Genomic DNA, 19,004 nt, shown 5'->3' with positions numbered 1-19,004 from the left:
CAGCTTTCCATTTGAATTCCGTTTGCTACGTTTTGCCGCTTAATTGTGCAACTTTCAAGACACAAAGCGAGAGAGAGGGAGAAGAGCTCTCTCTTCTAATGAAACTTCTTAACTGAAAAGCCAAAAACTGTCTGGCACAAGGCAAAATGTTAATTGCTAATGCCTCAAATTAGCGCACAAAATTGCGGCATATCAAACGACTTGGCAAATTGGGAAATGGCAGCGGCAGGCAGGCAGGCAGGAAAATGCCAGGAATTGAAATAGAAATAAGTTGCGCCAAAAGCTGTGACTTTAATGAGCTAAAGAAATTGATTTGGAGAGGGAAATATATGCATGATGGATTCTCAGAGATTAAGGTAGAGAAGAAGACTTTAGCCATCATTTAAGTCCATTTTCTGGCGCTCTTTTCATGCCAGACTAGAGCAGAGTTTCCTCTCTGCCAGCTGCAACTTCAAAGACTTCCAAAAGCACGCTCTAAATGCTCCAACATTCATTTGGTTTCCCCATTCCTTTCAACCAAATCTGAATTGATTTCGATAGCATTTTGCATCACTCTCTGAGATCTTCCTCATTCCTCATTCCAAATATCCATTCATTCGTGTCTGGCAATCGAGTTTGCATAACCCAAGCCAATCCATCTAGCCGATCTCTCCATAGATCTTGCATACGTAATGATGCTGATGGTAATGGTAACATTTTACAGCTCTAATTGACATGGATCTATGGAGACCCACTTTGCCTGCACTTTCCTTTGGCCAAAATCGAAACGAAACCAAAGCGAATCTTGTCCGCAATTGTTGTGGCTGGTTGTGTGTGTGTGTGTGTGTGTGTGTGTGTGGAGTTGGTGTTTGTTGCAGTTGCAGTTTCACTTTCTATGCTGTCGCGCGACACTTGCTGCTTGGCTGCTGTGGAAAGTGCAGCAGTTTTTCGCCTCTCGGCTTGAAGTGTCGTTAACCCAATTTGAAAGCGTTTGGCCAGGAGACGACTGACGTCGGGGCTGTCGTCATGCAAATGCAGCGACAACAACTTTTGCTTTCGCTTGAAAGGAAACCAGTTCAAAAGTTTGCTAACATTTAAGAGTCGATTGCAGCATCCACAGAGCACAAAGAAAACGAAAGAGAGAGAGAGAGAGAGCAGAGCGATCCTCATATGGTTAGAGTCCACTGTTTGAATGTCTCCTTGGGGGCACTTAAGACTGGGAGGGAGCTGAGCTCCACCCCTGGCAGCAATTAAGTTGATAATTTTATCATAAACTTTTAAATTTCTCCTGAACGAGAAACTTGGGCACTGCCATAGCCGTAATTGCAGCACTGGGAGGATGCAAGGACCCAGGACCTGCACTAATGCTGCAGAGCAACCGCATGGAAATTTTGTTGCCAAATTGTTTACTGCAATTTGTCTTGGCCAAATATTTGCAGCCAGCAACCACACACACACACACACACACACACACACACGAGGCAGAGGCGGGGGAAATGTTTTGTACAAAAATACGAAAAATATGAAATGCCAGCAGAAATCATCTAAAAATGTCTTTGTCGTCATTTCCCGCTCTCTCTCTCTCTCTCTCTCTCTGTCTCTCTCTGTGTTTTTGGGAACAATTAGAGATTGGGCTGGCTGTCACTTTGGTCTAGACTTGGCCATAAATTATGCAGGCCGGGCCCAAAGCAACAGCTTGCCTCTGCAGCAGGCCAATGCTCTTAGGCAGCAATTTTTCTTCCCTCTGCTCTCTGGCAAAATTCTGAAAGTTGTGAGTGTGCTGCTGCTGCAGCTCCTGGGGGCCACTTGAATGTTGAATCAGTTGCAATTTGCATGCGGTGGAGGGCAGGACGCTACTCCCGCCTACGCCACTTGACCAAGTTGGGCTCCACAGGAAAATGCGTTAAAAGTGGCCAATGGATCCATAATCGTGCTCTGACAGGGAGGGTGGAAGAGAGAGGAACTTGAAGCGACTGCAACTTTCGGTCTAGATTCGATTTCTGGCTTGTTGGACAAGTTAATGGCTTTGGGGGGCTAACACAAGGGTATCCACACTTTCGATACACACTCAAAGCTCGTTGCAGGGTAAAGTTTTTTTGGGGGTTTTCTACTCTATTTAAATTCTTTTTTGTGTGGATTGCAGGTGCACTTTAAGTGTGCAGCCGGCAGCCGCATGGCAATTTCCAACATGGAGAAAAACCCGGCCAAAAGTGTAAAATAAATTGGCAAATATATGCGGGAATATTGGGTATGAAAAGCCAAATGAAATTGATATGCCATTGAAGGTGGGTGGAAGGCAGCCAGGAGCAAGGGCTGTTAGCATTTTGTGAGTTGATTTTTGCCAATTTGTGTGTGAAAAATGCTTGCAACAAAATATTTAACTACATATGCCAAAAAGGGGACAGAGCGAGAGTCTACTAACGAGGAAGGAAGAGCGAGGAAGCCAAGGAACGGGTATCCTATATCTCAAACGTGCACCTTTTCATGTACTTCCATGAAAGATACATATTGTAAGAGCTGTAGATACATAGATACATGCAGCATAGATACATATGCACAACATTTTTAATGTCAAAAAGTCAGACATTGACTGGAGCTGGCTCTGCTGCCGCTTGGCCAATAAATTCTGTCTCAATCAATATATGGCATAGAGTGGCTGGAGTGGCTGCAGCGGCAGGAGTGTGCAGGGAGAGATAGAGATAGAGAGAGAGCTTGCTGCAGGCACACGCTGTGCATTAGATAAATTCTTCCAGCAATTTTCAATGGATACACAAACTGACAGTTCAACTGGCTCTTTTTTTTTACTGGAGAAAAGCAGAAAAATTTACACAAATGCGAGACAGCCACTCGCTGCTGCTCCTCTTCCTCCTCTTGCTGCTTGTTGCAGTCTCGCGTCGGCCCCCTGTCAAAGAACGTATCTTATCTTCATTTGCCGAGAGAATTCCCAGTTGTTGTTGCAGCAGCAGCAGCAGCAGCAGCATCCGCAGTCTGCCCCGCATCCTCTGCTCTCGCTCTTCGTTGGCATTCCTGACGTTTTCTATTAGCCAGCGAGCGCTCGCTCTTTGTAGCCTGTCCAAAATCATTTGGGCTATTTAACTTTTAAGACTAATTAATTACGAAACGACGAAATGAGCAATGTCCGAGAGCTGCTTGCTGGTTTCTGCTGCTGCTGGGATTTCAGTGTTAGGTTTTTCCCATTTTCTTCTGGGTTCCACGTCTCGAACTCGGACTTTTGCTTCGTTTTAATTACTTGTTCTCTCTCTTTTGCTCTCTCTGTGTCGGAGGCCTCTGGTCTAGTCTGGTCTGGTCTGGTCTGGCGCCTCGAGTGGGCCACCGCATCGACATCGATGTCGACTTTTGGTTCATGCGGTTAAAAGTTAAGCCCCCGTGCCTGTCCGGCTGCGCTTCTAAGTAGCCGTAGCCGTAGCCGTAGCCATGGTCCATCTCTGGCACCCATCTGCCTCCCCGCCTCCTCCCTACATCTTCATCAGCATTGCCATTGCCATGTAATTGACGCCGCCGTTGCCAGGGCGCCTTGCTCTTACCTCCCTCTCTTCTGTGTAAGAGTGTGAGAAATGTTTGCTCCCTCTCTTTTCCTTCGAGTTCATGAACTTTGCTGCTGCTTCTCTTTCTTCTTTTCGTTGTTGTTGGTCTTAAATGTTCTCTCACTTTTGTGCTTCGGATTTAAGTGTTTCTTTTTTTTCGGTAGCCGAAAAACATTTATGTGAATTAAAGCTGAAGCAAATCAAGAGATTTATTCTGGTTTTAAATTGTATGTTTTTAATGGGAAATGCGCGACATAGATCTAAAGATTAATTACGGCATGATAATACAACGCGGCAACTGGAAGAGCCAGTTTTTGTTTATACCAAGAAAATAAAGCTTTAAATATATGGGCAATACATAAATTGTATTTGCAAAGATTAGAAAACATTTGATTAATTATTTAATTGCGGTATTTTGGCTAAATTTTAATGTTTTTATTTACCCAAAGGAAATGGAACATTGAAATTATAGAGAATATATAATACTGGGTAACTGCAGTGCCTAAGTCGCAATCCATAGCAAAAGGCGGAATTTAAAGAAAGACAAAAACTACGCAAAGCAAAGCAGTAGAGTCCCGTTCCGTTTGCCATTCCTTTAATGAGAGAGGGAGAGCGAGAGCGGGAGTCTGTCTTAGCATTAAAGCTGTTGTTGTTGCTGAGAGCGCGATTAAAAGCTTCCCCCTTTTAGAAGCAATTACTGAGAGAGCAATGGCATGCAATTTGCAAATGGCGAGAGCGTGTGCGAGTATTGCGTGAGAGCAGTAAAAGCTCATTGAAATAAAGATCAACAGTTAAGATAATTTGTGACGGCCAAAAATAAACTTAATTCTAATAACTTTTAAAGCAAAACACACGCTACAAACAGTTTAAATTTGATCAAAAATCAAACATTTCTTTACAAAAACCATCTTTGGGTTCTGTTATCCAGTGATTGTTTCTAAACCCGTTTTTCACCTTTAAACCGTAAGTTACAGTACTTTATCGTTGCCCATGGGCTGCCGCCCTGCTGTGTTCTTCAGATATTTTTGGCTGGCTCGACTGCATTGTTCGTTATTTTTTTGGGTCTGAGCTTTTTGTTGTTGTCATTTTTAAGACGCTGCTAATTTATTTGGTTGTTAATTAAAAATCAACGATCATAATGCCAGATGACGCTTGCCGTCTGACTGCCGCCTGATGTTGAAGCTGATGATGATGATGCTGATGCTGATGCCTCCCAATTGATAGATTGAGAGATTGAGAGGCATTCAACTTGAACTCGGCTATTAGGCAAACGAGATTTTTTGGGACTGGTTGTTGTGCCGCTGCCGCTGCAATTTACAGTTGTTCGACAAGTCCAACAAACCGCTTGCTCCATTACCACACCCCGTCCCCGTTCCCCCCTCTCATTGATTGCCGAAAGCCAATGAACGACGTCAACTACCACCAAAAGCAACAACATCATAACTTGGCCAAAAAAACAATCAATAAAAAGCAACAAAAACAGGCAGCCAAAAGCCGGCTCAGGCAAGCTAAAACGCTGCACAGTGACCGACCGCTAACAGCTCTCACTGCACCGCCGCCCCACCGCCTACAGCTGTAGCTGATCCTCCTCCTCCGCCTCCTGCTGTAGCTGCTCCCCAACCTCCTCCTCCTGCTGCTGCATCCCCTTATGAATATTTTGCACACAAAATGGCGTCGATTAGCGTTAATCAATTTGCCAAGTCCGTTGTCGTCTCCCCAGCCCCAAATCCAGCCCCTGCTCCTCGTACGTCTCCCGTGCTTGTTGCTTCATATTCTCGGACACAGATCGTAAAAGTGGCACAAGGTCTGGTTATATTTTCGGGTTTTCTGCTGTTATTGCATGCCCGCCCGTATATCTGCCAGATACAGATACAATGTAAAATATCAGATGTATCTTATGGCGCACACACACACACGCACACACACATGCGTACAAAAGTGTAACGGCCAAAAGCGGATCAACTACTTTTGCGCTGGCGTGTTAATGAAAAATGCGTTGGCCCGAAGGCAGAAACGGTGACAGCAGCAACAGCAACAGCAAGCGCACAAGCGGAGGGGTAACAGTGGAGGAGGCGGAGGTGGCAGACATGTAAGGGAGAGTGGAGTGAGAGGTTAGGGGGGTAGACGCAGCCAAAAGCCCCAACGGAGTTCATCAACTGTGTGGAGAGAGAGAAAAAAAACCTTGTCGCCACAACGAAACGTGTTCCCGGTACTCTGTAGCGGGGGGAACTAGTCTACTCCAGAGACATATTCCCCCCTCTGTACGCGTGTTGCCCCCAGTCTTCTTTTGGCCACGCACGAAAGTTGTTATCGCTGCCACAGTTAGAGGCAACACTATGATGGTGGGTCCGTGTCTGCTGCTGGCTGAGACGATGCTACACTTGGGAAAAATTGGGTTTCATTTATTAAAAATTATTTCAGATAGTTTTTAGATCTTTAGATGATATGAAAATCTATTTATCGTGGTACAAGTATGGATAGAAATAATATTAGGAAGTACCACTTCTAATACTCCTTATTTTCAACTATTTTTTCCCTGTGCAAAACCAGTGACAGTAAGTTTCAGGAAAGTGTAACACAATCAGTAGCATCGTCATGTCTTTATCGGTCAGTGGATGTCCACTTGGTGGCTCCCCCCCAGGAGGCATTAAAGTCTGCCATGAAAAACGTTTTGTATTTTCTTTTTCTTTTTCTTCTGCTTCATTTGGTTACATTTTGATGCTGGTTTTCCCCAACGCCTTGCTGCCGCCTAATGTTTAATGTTTGCTTTTAATTAACAAATCATCACATGATCATTACATTGTGTGTCGGCAATGGAACAACCATTGCCATCATCCTAATGAATATTATGATGTTTCTTGAGGCCATTTAATTTCACAATTTGTTTGTACGCATTTTTGCATGTTTACACAGCATTTCTCGACTTTTCGAGCAGAGTAAATAACAAATATATTTATTTATTATTGAAAGACGCCTTTTAAAGGAGTGAAATTTGTAAAGTGCCGAATTTTGTTCTTATTTGCGTACAAAAAATACATTTTGTTTGCTTGAATATTTGCTGGCAGAGTGCATTAAATTTAACTAAAAGGTAAACAGTTTTCTATGGCTTTTCCTTTACATTTTTTACACTTAACAAATTGATTTTTCTATAATTTTTCATCACCCGCTTTCCTGTTCCGCATTAGCAAGCAAATTGAACACTTTGCTTGGGCCACCGATTCGAGTCGTGGCTGCCCTTTTGGGTCGATAAATCAGGCAGTGAAGTATTTTATTGTTATCGCGGTGATGCGCCCGCCAAGCAACCCATCCTCAAATCCGAATGGTTTCCGCTCAAACTTCCTTTCACCTTTCGGTTTCAATTAACTGCAACGCCAAATGGCTCAGAGACAATCTACTCTACCCGAACAAAAATTCGTTAAACAAATTGAAAAGCGTGGGAGATGCTGTTACCCGCTTCCTATCTAGCCCCTCACTCCCCCCACTGCGACAGCAAATATTTGCCATCAACATTTCTGCACGCTAATTTCCTCGGCAAATTTTGGGGCTCTGACATCACGCGCGCAACGCATAAAGAGCGAGGGGGTGCAGGAAATAGCTAATAGGGGAAGTGGGTGAGCGTGAGGGGGAGGCAGAGGGGAAAGATAGATATTTTAAAATGTAATAAAAATAAGAAAGGACTCAGAGATAAAAGTATCAAAAGCTCAGACACCCTTGCAGAGGGATTTCGACAGATAAAATAAATAAATACAAATAATAATAACATTCTGAAGGTTTCCTGATTAGCAGAGATTTGATTCCCGTTCCTCTTGGCGTTACAAACTTCGTGTATAAAATAATAATACCCTCCCAAGGCAAGTGTACACCAAAAAGAGAGCACAAAACTGTTGCAGCTCAGCAGACACAGAGTGGTGGGGGGGATTTGGGAACAGAGCAGCTCTGAAATTTCGTCACATATTTTTGCGTAAATTGCCGGAAAATCGCAAATCATTGAAGATAAACATCCAGAAGAAGTCAAGAAATGAACAGAAGCCAAGAAGGGGGCAGTAGGGCTAGAGATGAAGGGAGAGCCAAGACACGGGCTAACACAAGAAGACAGCCAGACTGAGAGAGCGAGAAAGGGCAACCGCGGAAGCAAATATCGAACAATGTTAAGCAAACACTCACTCAGCAGACAGGCAGGCAGGCAGACACACAAACACATTCACAGAAATTCGGGCAAACTGTCAGTGTGTTTGTGTGTGGGAGTGCGAGAGTGCAAGGCAAAGGCGAAAGGCAGGCAAATAAAAAAAAGAAACAGCAGCAAGCAGGCTCTCTAGCACTCTAGCGGGTGAAGGGGTGGAGGCAGATCAAACAGACAAAACGTCTGGCGGCGACAGAGCGGCGTAGGCAGAGGCGGCTCAGCACTGCGGTCGATGCCTGTCGACGCCGCCGTCGAAGCCAATAAAAACGGGATGAGAGTGGGAAGATGGAAAAAGGGAGAAGCGTTGCTTCGTGCAGAGAGAGAGAGAGACAAGACGGGTGAAGCATTGAAGGTACAGGAAGCGCTGTCCAGATTAGAAGTGCAACAGAGCCATGAGTCGGAGAGGGCAAGGCAGAAGAGTGCATTGGAGCTTGAGTCGAAGAAGGAAAGGGAGAAGCGTGCAATTGGTGCTGTCAATAGAAGAGGCTGGGTAAAGAGAAGAAGAGTTCACTGCAGCTTCGGAAGCTGCCGCGAGAAAAAAAAACACACACACACACAGATAAAGCGAAAGGGAGAGTGTGCAAACGTTTTCGCAACGCTTGAATTGTCAGCAAAGAGAAGGCAACTCAGAGGGAACTCTGAAAGGGCACCAAAACTCGGTGCAACAAGCAGTGCAGTGCCGTGAATCGCGACTCTGCCGCTTTCAACGCATCTCCCACTCAGCGTAGGAGCAGGAGGGTGAGGCTAGGTACCCAACATTAGGTATCCCTTCATGCATAACTCCCGGACCAGAGTCTGTCGTTTATAAATATTTATAAAGCTAACTGAAAGGCATGGATTATGCTTCCATCCTTGAGTGACTCAACCGCCCGACCCCAGCCGACGACCCGTGCAGCTAGCTGCTTAGATTTTGCGTGATTTTTGTGCGATTTTTGCGCAGAGATTTGATCCGTTTTCATTCGTAAACTTTGAGGGGTACAGTGAGGGGTCGCTGCAAAGGACAAGGACTTTTCTTGGCTAAGTTCTGTACAGCGTTAAATTCCCTTTGATGAAAAATCCTTACAAAAATCCTTAAAGCAGGGAATAATTCTTATAATTATCCGCGGATTTAATAGTGCAAACAAATTTTAGAACTACTTTCTGGTCTGTGAAACTCGACTTTAAAACTATCTTGGATCGAGTTCCACTGAAGCGTGAAGAGTTCGCTCATGAGAGATTTCCCTGTCAACGATTCTTTTTTGTTCCGCCATCACCAATATGTATCCACTTCGACTTGCAGCGTATCTAATCAATTTCGAACAATATTTGGGCAGCCGTTGCACCCACCTTGAACTGGAGATTGAGACCGAGATTGGGGCCCGAGATTGAGGCTGAGATTGAGCCCGAGTTTGAGATTGTAATTTGTATTTAGTCGCAGCTGCTAGCGCTCCTTTGCACTCCCTGCCACCACCACCACCGCCGCCGCCGCCGCCGCCGCTCCTTTCCAGCTCACTTCACTTGAATTGAGATCCTGAGCAGAGCAGAGCCACAGCAGAACCGAACAGAACAGAGCGTAGCTTTGGCTTTGGCGGCTGCTCTTTAGTTCCTGATGCTGACTTGGGCCATTAAATTGAATTTAGTTTGATTGCATTTGATTGTAGCTTATCAGAGAGGGAGCCAAGGCAAGGCACAGAGATTTATGCTTCGTTAACTTTTTAGTGCAATTGTAGCAAAGAACAGAGAGAGAGAGAGAGCGAGCGACAGACAAGGAGAGAGAATGGATGGATGAAACGCGTCTGGGATGTGGCTATGGCCATGGCGCTGGAGCGAGGAGGAACATTTGCATAAGGCTTCACAAATTTTTAATTAAACCCCGCTGAATGATTGCTGACAGTCGTCAGTGAGTGTGTGTGAGAAAAGAGTGTTATAAATAGCTCAAAGGCCTTGATGATGGCTCTGATTCCCATCGTCGTCGTCTCCTCATCCGTCTTGGTTGAGGCTGGTGCTCCCTTTCGTCGCTCTCTGCCACTGAGGTGGCGCGGTGGCATAAAGTGCGCACTCATTTTGCCATTAGGCAGCAGCAGCAGCAGTGGCAGTAGCAACAGCAGCAACAGCATCGCTAGAAAACTCTCACTTTGGTCTATTAATGATGATTCGCTAAGGCCCGGTCCCGGCCCCCAGCCTCAGGCTGAAGACCCAAACCCCAAGTTGAAATATCATCAAGTTGGGATAGAAATGATGCCGCGTTAATTGCGGCTGCGGCCTCCAAGGCGAAATGCAATTTTGCCTTCACTTTGCTCGTTGAGGCGTTAAACTGACAGTCGCCAGGTGCGCTCTGCCGCTGCCTGTGCCTGCGCCTGCACTTACCTTTGCTTATCGCCCTACCTGGCGGCAGCCTGGCCCTGACGCGTGATGCGTTTTGATAATTGCACTGGGACTGTGGCCAAAGTTAGTTAAATATTATCATATAGACAAGTGGCGCATATAGATAATGTCTACGGTGAAAGCTGCCTTGGGTGAAACAATAATCATAACATTGGATTTTGCGTTGTTCCAAGGGAAAGAAACATATGCCTAAGAGATTGATTGAATATCACCTAAGAGAGCCTCAAAGAATTATTCCCATGGTAGCTACACATCCCTCCCTTTAAGGAAAGAGAACAAAATGTTTCTCTTCATTTTTGGTTTCACTGTATTCTCTGTTGCTTTTTACTCGCACCGCTGCACAATTAAAAGCTGTCAAAATTTCACTTTGCCCGCCGCTACCTGCCTCGTTTCGCTCTTCACCGCTCGCTCCTTTTACATTTTGCTTTGTTTTCCGGCATTATCATCATCATCATCGGCAGAATGAACATCATTATGGCCATGCCGAAATGCCTTTTGATTGTCTTTGCACAATTCAGCGCCAATTTTAAAATCATTTTCACACACGAATGCATCTCGAGAGCAGATAGAGAAAGAGTGAGGGGGCCCGGCCCGGAAATGTTTTTGGCCAAAGAAATCAACGCTTCATCCATTCCCCTTCCCCTTCCGAACACAGCAACCATCGCTTACACCCACGCACCCGCAGCACGTTGATAATGAAGTCGCGCACTGTCGCTATCCCTTTCCTCTCCCTCTCTCTCACCCACTCTGATTTCGCATACCTCTGCACCATTGCTCAGTTTACCGCTTCCCCCCGCCCGATTGAGCCGATAAGCACGAAGCGCAGCACAGCGCAGAGCAGATGCTCCCCTCTCGCACCCGCGTGCTCGTAGCATCACCGTCATGTTTGTTTATCTACACAGCAACAAATACAACAAATACAACAAGAGCAAATTCAAATGCAAATATAAATAAAATAAATCCATTTTAGTTGGTACTTATTGTACCCTATGGTAAGAGTGTAGTGACTTTGATCAGACGTTGGCGATGCAAGAGAGCGAAGTACACATTGGCTTTGCAGTTTTAAAGCTCTTCACTGTACTAAGCTCACTGTACGCAAAAAGCACACTCTGAGAGAACGACTGATCTACTCTCTCAGCTTCGCTGCTGCGCAATTACCGAAAACTACCGAAGCAAATGGTGGTGCATTCTGCCGGAGAGTAATCAATTGTGTTTTCGGCTTCTACAGTACTAATCGTAAATCGGTATCGGCAAGATCGCGTTACTATACCATAGCGCTTTGATGGCAATGATTTCACTCAAAGGGTATGTAACGCTGCGGGGTCCGAAGCTGCATTAATTTCTGTTTTTCTGCTGGCGTTGTGCGTGGCATGTGCATCGGCTGCTGCTTAATTGCGTGCAACTTTCAGCGGCCAAATTAAATGTAAAGATTGCATTTTCAATGTGCACTAAATAACGCCAAAAATTCAAATATCGACTTTCAGTAGAGATGGGGGGATTTGGTGGATATGTGGGGGAGAGGAAAAGCACTCAACAGCACTAATAAGATAACAATTTATTTATGTTTACTTGCAGTCAAAAAAAGCAACAAAATCAACGGCAGCAGCACTCTACCAAAAGAGAGATAGCAAAAGTAACTGCAAATACTGTAACAGGCCATTGAACGCAGGTACAGCAACAACTGCAAGCACAAGCCAGGCAGATTTAGTGAGAGATCAGCAACGGAATCGAGAAAGAGAGCAGAAACCGCAAGCGCATCGATTCAAGAGAGAGAACAAAAGCTGCCTGAGAGAAGGTGCGGGTCAGCGATTAAGAAGGTAAGATAAAGACAAAGTAATATAAAAACTCGACACGTTTGTGCATGCATGAATTTCTCGGTGGAGGGTTTGCTCTTATGAACGGGACTTTCTGAACTTTTCGTTTAGTGCAGCAATGAGGCTTGGGAATCTGCAAAATATCAAAGCAGTGGCTTATGAAAACTAAAGTTTTAGTGGGATTATTTTCTGGAACTCGGAAAGTAACAGATTTTCTTAATATGGCTTTGGGTTATATTCTGTGAGGTAAAACATGAATCGAAACCAAGCAGAAAAGTGCCCTTTTATTGCTTTGTTTTGATGACTTTTTCCCCCGTCTCAAGTGTGCATTCTGTAGACCCAATTAAATCACGTATTTACAGAGTTTTTTCATCAGGTGTTATCAGTTTAATGTTATTTCCACATATGAGTATCTCTTAGGCATCTTAACGCGCAATCAAATTTGTAGTTAGTAATTTGCATAAAATATTTATATCTTCCGCTAAAAAGAGTCAAAGTGGAGTAAGAGAGAACTGGTTCAATGGCATTCCGAGTTTTATGCCGCCCCTCTACTGCTTTGAAATGCAATAAAAAAGGTTAAATATCTTTAAAAAATGCAATCTTGCAATCAATACACTTGCATTACATAACAAGTTCCTCTCATCTCCTTTTACTTTCTCGAGTCTTGAGTCTTGAGTCTCAAGTCAAAGTTGAGTCATTAACAGTCCGCGCCGTAACCATGGCAGCTCTCAGTTTGAGTGGTGCGGAAGAACCTCCAAAGTTTGCGATGCGGTCAGCTGAGAAGTGGCTCTCTGGCCACATAATAATTATCGCTTAATAGGCAACACTCTGGCGAATGGCTGGGCTGGACAGGGGTTAGGGGTCACAGTGGAGCGGATACCGCAAGGCCAATCAAAGCGTCATTGAAACGGAAACGGAAACTGCAAGTCAAATGGTAGTCGGCCACAGGAAATGAGGCGCACAAGTGGCCAAGAAATTCTCGAAGAGTGTGAAAGAGCTGGTAAGAGTGCGGTTACTATACAGCGACCGCAAATTAACGCCAATCCCACACCGAGAGAGCCAACACCATCATCATTCCTGCGGCCGGGGCATTCCTTAGTGCTATTCTGATGAATTATTAAGCGAGTGCCACGAATGCAGCAGCATCTCGGAACCATCATCATCATCAGCATCTTCTTGGCCATCTTCTTCGCTGTTTGCTTGTCTTCTTTTTGTTGTTGGCCAAAAAAAAGTGACCAAGGCAACGTTTGTCAACGTCATTGGCTTCCGTGGTTCGGGTCCGTGGTTCCGAGGCGACTCCTGGCTGAATGAGCGCTCAAATGAACACCGCAATGAATGTGCGCCGCATGACAAATACGTAAAGTTTCTTTTGAAATTAAGCAGCATTTGCTGCCAATTCTTAACTACATCAGCGCCTGTGCCAAACTTTGTCCTCCTCTCCGTCCGTACCTCCCCCTCGCTCTCTTTCTGACACTTTCTGTGGGGGCAAGAGCTGTGCTCTTGAAGTAGTTTTTCTTTTGGCTGGAGCTGTAGAGGACGAGAAGAAGGAGAGAGCTTGCTCATTTCAAACTTTTGACACAGAAACTAATTTTGGCAAGCGGGCGTCAACCAGTCAACCGAGATGCCAAAGCAAAAGAGAGAGGGAGAGAGAGAGAGAGTGAGACAGAAGCGGAAACGGAAACGGTGTAGGAAAAGGAGCCACCCAAAAAAGCAAGCCAAAGAAGCAAGTTCCAACTGCAATCGCTCTCTGGTTTCACTGGTCCCCTCTCGTCTTTGGTCTCTCGTCTCTGGCTTTTCATTCTTTTAGTGATTGCAATATTTCATTGCCTTTGCGGTTCGTGTGTTGCATACTTTTGAGGCGAGATGTCGCTGAGGTTTTGCCTTAATTAATTGCCACAGCTAAAGCTCCCACACACCACATTTTCTTCCTTCCTTCCGTTGTGCCACCCGTTTTGGTATGCATTTTTCCCTTCTGTGACGCTGCGTCTTGCATTTTAAAGCATTCCCCCACGACTTTGAATGGCACTTTAATTGTCATTTGATTTGATTTATCCCCCCAAACTTAAGCTTCAAAGCCTCCGCCAGTCACTGGGTTTATCTTGTCTTCCGTTGGTCGAGCAAATTAACGCTTCAGATATGCTGCGACATCTCACTGGGAGGACTGACGGACGGGAGTCGTTGGTCCAGTGGTCCAGTGGTCCAGCGGTCGGTGGTCGGTGGAGTGAAGCTGTCAAATCAAACTTCCCGGGACTTGTGCAGATTTATGACATTTTGATTAGGCGATAAGTGTCAAAGCTGCATTAGTACCAGTAGCCCAACCCTCAGTGGGAGCCAATTGGGGTGGCGATGTCCAGCTAAATGACAAGCACTTGCCTCATGAATATGCCACAATTTGGAATGCCAATTTGAGCTGGGGAATATACACCTTAAAAATGTTTCAATTACGAGCAAAATTTGCACTCGGAAAAGTGCTTCCAGTCCATGCATATTGAAGGAGAGAGAGGAGAGCAAAATTCAAACAAATTTCCTTGCAAAAATAAACCATTAAGGCCGAAAAGTGTACATTTGTGGAGTGTGTTTGCCAATCATATTTTCTGGAGCAGTACGGTCTAGAGAATTCTCTAGAGAATCGATGGTGGGAGGCTTGTTGTGTCAATTACATGGCTAAAATGTTCACACCTTTCGTTAATAATGCAAATGTGAAATGCAAATGAAGGAAGGAGCTACAGCAGCAGCATTTGCCGTTGCCGTTGCAATTGCAGATACAGATACAAATGCAAACGTATCTAACAGATACCGGAATAGAGCCAAAGAGCTCAAGCTGATTGCATTTCATTTTCAATTTAACTTACTTTTATTTCGAGTAGTGGAAGCGTAGAGTGGAGTGGAGTGGAGTGTAGCTAGCTCCCGGTTTGCTGCAATTACCATCGAATGAACGTGGACCGAAGACCTAGACCCTGGGCGGCTACCCTGTGAAAGAGATAGAGAGGGGATCTGGGGGGAGGCAGGAAAGGAGTGGATTGGAGTGGAGTGGAGTGGAGTGGAGACCGACAACAACAGTTGGAATTACATTTTCAATATTTTCTCAGCTGGCAGGCAAGGCAGGCAGGCACCAGCAAGCATCATCATCATTTTTTTATTCGCTCTTCTACGCTGCTCTTGCCCTGCCCCCGCCCCCCGTGTCATTGCCACCGCCCCTCCATCCCCTGTTTCTTGCCTAGATTCTTGTGCACTATGGCCATAAATTTTTAACTACAACAAGCTCTTGAATGCAATTACTTTTCAATCTTTTTTTATTTTTTCGCCTTATGCCCCTCTCCTGTCTGTCTGCCTCTGTCTCTGTGTGTGTGTGTTCTATAGTTTCATCGCGAAAATTGCTTATTTCAACATTCAAGCTGAGGAAAAAGTTTCGTTGCGTCTCGTTACGCTTAAAAAAAAGAAAGAAACACGTAAAATAAAAAGGAAAAGTTTGCCATAATTTTTCCAAGAGGTCTATCACTTTCTTCGCCTTCAACTTGCCCTTGCTCTCCTCGCTCTCCGCGCTCTCCCTTTCCCCTTTTCACTCTGTCGCTTTGATTACTTTTATTTTTGCTCTCCTCTGGCCTCCTGTTATTTATTTTAACCCGGGCAAAAAGTGGCTCAAACTTTGTTTTATTTGATCAGGAATTTGACATGATGCCTTGGTTTATGCAAAAGCAAAAACTTGCGACACTGAAATCTATGCGACACTTCCACTTCCACTTCCACCCATTCCATTTTCCTGCACACAGAAAATGCACTTTTCCCAGGCAGTTATGAAAGTCATTTCGCTGCCAAACCAAATAAAAAAGTAAATGTGCCAGCAGAGAGGCAGATTAGCTGCGAAAAAAATGATAAGTATCAGTAGAGGATTAGGAAGATTAGTTTGGGGGGGCAAAAAACGAAGATAATTGTATTATTATGGGGGTTGGGAATGCTCTCATTATGCACACGAAGAAAAACAGCTGAGTCCTTCCTCTTGTGAGATCATTAATGAATCCTGGAAGGCGAGAGGCAGCTGCTTTGCGACTGGGCCGCCTAATCCTCCTCCTCCTTGGGCTGCACGGTTCACCCTTTTTGTTTGCCAGGATTCGTGCTTGCTCATGTCCAGCAGAGATTCCTGCTCTGAGCAGAAGTTTTCTGCATTTTCAGCTGCTTGGGAAACTACGTTGTGTAATGTCACTTAATCTTTTTATACGCGAACCAGAGCACTCCGGCACACGGCACACGGCGCTCGACACACTCTCTGGCATGTTGTTGCATGTATTTTTTGTTGCATTTGTAAAGTATCTGTGAGTGGCCGCGAGTGGCCAGGCGGATTAGTGCAACGGATTAAGAATGAAAATGTTTGCAAAAATGTTTGCAAAATACGAAAAGTTTATGGCTCGGTTGCCAGATTAAGAATGAATGTTTTTTATTGCGGCTGCTGGCTGCCAGGGGCATAAGTCAAAAGTGCCACACAGGTAGGGCCACAGGTATGGGTTGAGGCACTGAGGAAAGGTGCGAAAAAATGCATTAGGGATCAGGTAGCGTGTTCAGTTCCTGAGTTGTATAAAAAGTAGAGCGAGTGCTGCAAAGGACATCAAACGCTCTGAGAACGTTGGAGAAGTAACATACAAAAGGAACTTTTCTCCGTGATCTATTGGCAAAAATATCAAGCAATATTTCTTCGAGTATTAGCTACAAAAAGTGCAAAAAAAAATCCAAAATGCCACGCTACCAGAAACTCATCAATGAAGACAGCAGCATGGACAGCACCTCCACACGACCACAGCAGATGGAGTCCAAGCAGCAGCAGGAGGAGGAACAACAGCAGCAGCAGCATCGCCATCAGTACCAGCAGCAGCCCGCGAATGTGGGCTACCATTTGTATCTGTATCGCCAGCAGCTGGCACGTCGCAATGTGGAGTACATGCGTCTGTCCAAGGCCAAGTATTGCATCACGGACACGCTGCTGACCAAGACGGTGCGGAACCTGAAGGCCTGCAGCGTGGACGAGCTGAAGACGGTCAACAATCAGATTGTGTTTCGGCACAAGCTGAAGCATCAGATTCGTCGCCTGCGCAAGCTGCAGTTTTTGGGCATCAAAAATGCCAATCCGAAGATGGAGAGCACGGAGCTGTGAGAAGAGCAACAGAAGCGCTGCACTGGGCATGACTTGAGCTTAGACAGGAGGAACGCAGAGGAAGCAGCTTCCAGATGGACCACAGGAGCTGTCTTGGCTTGGCTCTGACCTGAGCATAGCCACAGGAGACTTTCAGCTGTCAGCAGGCAAAAGCATGACCTTTAATGCCTCTGTCAAACAGAGGTCATGACCTGCGTGCGTCCAAAAACATAGTTTAAGTGGCGGGCACTGCATTAATCTATATTTAAATCACACTTTATTTAATTATTTAAGATTAAGATTTACACAAACATTTCAATACATTTACTCTACCATTACATGGAAATAATATTTTTCGTAGTCACAAACTTAGGCAGGGGGTCGTAGGGTCAACCAAAATTCAACTATCAAACTGAGGGCAATTTGTGGCAACAACTAATTGAGTTCTCTGTGTGTCTGTGTGTGTTTCTAAGTCTGTTTTTGTTTGTAAGCGCCTTGACATGTGTCAGGACAAATCATCTTTTGTTGCTGCTTTGAAAATCCTTCCCACCTTTCGACCGCAAATCCATTAGCAATTCACGAGCGTGTGTCTGTGTGTGTGTCTGTGTGTGTAATTTTCTCTTTTGAGAGCACATTGAACTGGTAGACATTTTGCTGTATATATTTTTAGCTTTATAATGCCAGAGCCAGACATTGAAATTTTCGCCTCTTTTTGGGTTCATTTCGGTTCGATTGAGGATCGTTCCAGCAGCAGCAGCAGCAGCAGCAGCAAGCAGCAGCATCGGCAGCAGTTTAATTGGAAAATCATTTTGCACAAAGTGCTTTACACTTAACTTAACACCGAACATAATTATTTTCACTCAAAATAATATTAATAAATGGAGTTCCCTTTCCACACACAAACACTCGCTGCCTGCCACCCCTTTGGGCCATAATAAATAAATGGCGCACATAATGCGGCCAGTAAGTCAATTTTATTATTGAAATGAGTTGTGCAATGTTCAAACAAAAACCTCAGGCGACTGCCCTGCCGCCTGCCTCTCGCTCTCTCTCTCTCTCTCTCTCTCTCGCTCTCTCTGTCGGCACTGTGTCAAAGTGAATGTGAGTGTTAACAATTAAAATGTATATGTGTTTACAGCCTTACATGTGTACATGCCACATAGGATGATCGGGGATATATATATATATATTCCAGCAATTATGCACATGTCTGTGTGTGTGTGTGTGTTTGTGTTTGTGTTTGTGTTGTGCGTGTTTGCTGCAATTTGCCAACACTCAAAAGTATGCTATGAAAAATGTCGCACGCACAAACACATTAAATTTTCCACCCAATCAATTTTCCTTGCCAAAGGAATTCAGTCAGAGCGAGAGAGAGAGAGAGAGAGAGAGAGAGAGCAACCACTGCCATATGTTAATTTTCTATAAAATTGATTTATTTACGAATATATATTGCTAGGACATTTAATCGTTCAAACTTCCTGCAGCAAGCAGCAAATTTAAATGTAAAATTTAAGCAGAAGCAGAAGCCGCCACAGTGGCACGCTGACTTCTTAGACGACGACTTTGCTGACTTGTCGAGTCGATTAGTGGGCTTCATTATGTGCATCATTTTCATTATGTTTATTACAGGACAGAGAACAGAAGGAGAGGGAGAGAGAGAGAACACCCACGAAAGAGGGGCAGCAATAGCCCCGTGCCACAGCCAACTGCTCGAGTTAATGCAATAAATAAAATTCCAACTGCACCATGGGGCATGTTTAGCCGCATGAAAAGCGACAGTAAGGAAATGGTGTGGGGGGAGGGCTCGTGGCTGCATAAGAAGTTGCCGCCTGTTTATCTTGGTGATCCTCTCGCACTCACTCTCTGCCTTTGTTTATTCTGGGCTGGGCCTCAGCCTGCCTGCCTGCCTGCCAGCCTGCCTGCTCCCTGTCACTGGTTGGCTGTTTTCTTTCGAAAAGTTGTGGCCCCTGCTTGTTGCTGTTGCTGTTGTTGTTGCTGCT

The 19,004-nt window shown here is 44.9% G+C and overlaps 2 protein-coding genes across 4 annotated transcripts in view; both read left to right on the top strand.

Annotated features, from left to right (window-relative positions):
- LOC117895848 (serine-rich adhesin for platelets) overlaps positions 1-19,004 on the top strand; it is a 115,262-nt gene that overhangs the window by 55,744 nt on the left and 40,514 nt on the right. For 2 of the 3 annotated variants that reach the window (XM_034803809.1, XM_034803810.1), the window contains exon 4: positions 11,644-11,885. The gene's annotated coding sequence lies outside the window, so the exon portion shown is untranslated. Of the gene's footprint in view, positions 1-11,319; positions 11,374-11,643; positions 11,886-19,004 lie in introns of those variants that run through there. The other variant, XM_034803811.1, reaches the window with a different exon arrangement.
- LOC117893483 lies at positions 5,516-17,025 on the top strand. The gene is made up of 2 exons (XM_034800113.1): positions 5,516-5,581; positions 16,714-17,025. The coding sequence occupies exons 1-2, from the start codon at positions 5,516-5,518 to the stop codon at positions 17,023-17,025; spliced, it is 378 nt and encodes a 125-aa protein (XP_034656004.1).

This window comes from Drosophila subobscura, chromosome J, assembly GCF_008121235.1.
Source record: "Drosophila subobscura isolate 14011-0131.10 chromosome J, UCBerk_Dsub_1.0, whole genome shotgun sequence".
Classification (NCBI taxonomy): Eukaryota; Metazoa; Arthropoda; class Insecta; order Diptera; family Drosophilidae; genus Drosophila; species Drosophila subobscura.
This window is presented reverse-complemented; position numbering and strand designations above follow the sequence as displayed.